Source organism: Nestor notabilis, unplaced genomic scaffold, assembly GCF_000696875.1.
Source record: "Nestor notabilis isolate BGI_N333 unplaced genomic scaffold, ASM69687v1 scaffold20754, whole genome shotgun sequence".
NCBI classification, from domain to species: Eukaryota; Metazoa; Chordata; class Aves; order Psittaciformes; family Psittacidae; genus Nestor; species Nestor notabilis.
Genome location: NW_009927126.1, coordinates 2,482 through 4,275, shown reverse-complemented (window position 1 = coordinate 4,275; position 1,794 = coordinate 2,482). Strand labels below are relative to the sequence as shown.

At 65.8% G+C, this 1,794-nt stretch overlaps 1 protein-coding gene across 1 annotated transcript in view; it reads left to right on the top strand.

Moving 5' to 3' along the window:
* LOC104405271 (neurabin-2-like) overlaps positions 1-1,794 on the top strand; it is a gene marked incomplete at its 5' end in the record, with an annotated part of 4,577 nt that overhangs the window by 351 nt on the left and 2,432 nt on the right. Inside the window, 2 exons of the mRNA XM_010013929.1 lie at positions 9-530; positions 587-844. Of these exons, the coding sequence (XP_010012231.1) occupies positions 9-530; positions 587-844 (780 nt within the window). The remainder of the gene's footprint in view (positions 1-8; positions 531-586; positions 845-1,794) is intronic.

The following is a 1,794-nucleotide window of genomic DNA, read 5'->3' as shown; positions in this document are numbered from 1 at the left end:
CCCGTAAGATCTTTGAGAGGAGCCCACAGGAGAAAGCCACCACCACCAAGCTCTTGCTACGGAAGGAACGAGCTGGTTTCCAGGACCGTAAGCTGGACGTGGTGGTGAGGTTCAATGGCAGCACTGAGTCCTTGGACAAGCTGGACACTGAAGCCGTCTCACCCACTGTCAGCCAGCTCAGCGCTGTCTTCGAGAAGGCCGACCTCCGGAACAACCTCCACAAGGCGCAGGGGCGAGCAGGAGGGCCGCTCGGCACCAAGAGACCCCGGGTCTTCTTGCCGAGCGCCGAGACTGGCCGGCTGGGTGATGGCCATGCTGCCCAGCCCCGTGCCCGGCCACCGGAGGAAGAGAAGACAGCGGGGAAGAGTGCCCGGCCAGTGGAGAAGGAGCCATCCACCCCTCGGGTGCAGGAGGTCTGCAAGATCAAGCCGGTGGAGGTGGAGGAGAGTGGTGAGGCCGAGGAGGAGGAGGTGCTGGCAGTGGCGGAACCGGTGCCCGTGCCCCCGCCAGACACGGGGGCCGAGGACCTGGCCCCCCCACCCCCCCCCGGCTGGACAGGGGCTCCAGTGTGGCTGCGGGTGAGGAGGGCGTCAAGGGTGAGCAGGTGGAGGAAGGCGATGCCTACGAGGAGGCCAAGAAGGAGGACTTCTCCGAGGCGGACCTGGTGGACATAAGTGCCTACAGCGGGCTCGGGGAGGACTCGGGGGGCAGCGGGCTGGAGGAGGAGGAAGAGGCTGAAGGGCTCTATGAGCCCGAGTCGGTTTGTGTGGAGATCCCAGGGCTGTCCGAGGAAGAGGAGCCTGTCCCCAACCGCAAGATCCAGTTCAGCACAGCTCCCATCCAGGTGAGACTGCCTGGGGATGAGGGGACAGCGGCTGGGAATAAGGGGGTACCTGAGGGTCATGGTACCCCAGGCTAAGGGACACCCAAGGGTGAGGAGAACCTCAGGTTGAGGGTATCCCAGGCTGAGGGTACCCCAGGGTGGGATGTATGACCACCACCCCTTTGTGGGGCTGGTGCTGGGGATAGGGAGGTGTGGGGAGTTCTGTGTGCCCCCAGCCCCCCACCATGGGACACAGCATCCTGCTTGGTGCTGGGGGAAGTAGGGTGGCCACCGGGGCCTGGCAAACAGGTCACCTAACCAAGAGCCCTGGCATGGCCTGAGCACCCCCCACCATCAAGGGGCCACCCTGGGGCTGGTGTGACAGGGGTGGGGGTGTCCCTGGGCCACCCGGGGTGGTCAGTGCACAGCACCCAGAGCCAACCCACCACGATGGGCCAAGCCCCACCACGTGTTTTGGGTGGGATGCCCGATGGATCTGGATGTGGGTGCTGGGTCCTTAGTCCCCAGCGGTCCTTTGGTGCTGGGGCTCCCCCCACACTGGGGGTCCCAGGGATGGGGCAAGGGGTTGGGGGTTCTTTTCCCCACCATAGGCCCAGCCGGCACCCAGCAGCATTCCGGGAAGTGGAGGAAAGGGAAGTGGTGGCACGGCCGGGTGGGACGCAGCATCTCCCGTCCCCCCATCATTCCCTGGCTGGGTTTGGGGGCTCCATCAGGGATGCTCCCCCAGCAGTGGGGCTGGGGCGGGGAGAAGGGGCCGTGCTGCTATTTGGGGTGTTCTCTCCCGCTGGAATCCCCCTGGCCGGAGGAGCCGCGGTCGCTTTGTGCTGAAGCTGGGTTATTTTTAGAGCCCGGCCTATATTCTGGCTCTGAGTCAGAGCGGGTGGGTGGCCCCACCACGGGGACAGGGGGACGGGGACCACCGTGCCCAGGGCCGGAGACAGGGGTGGGCT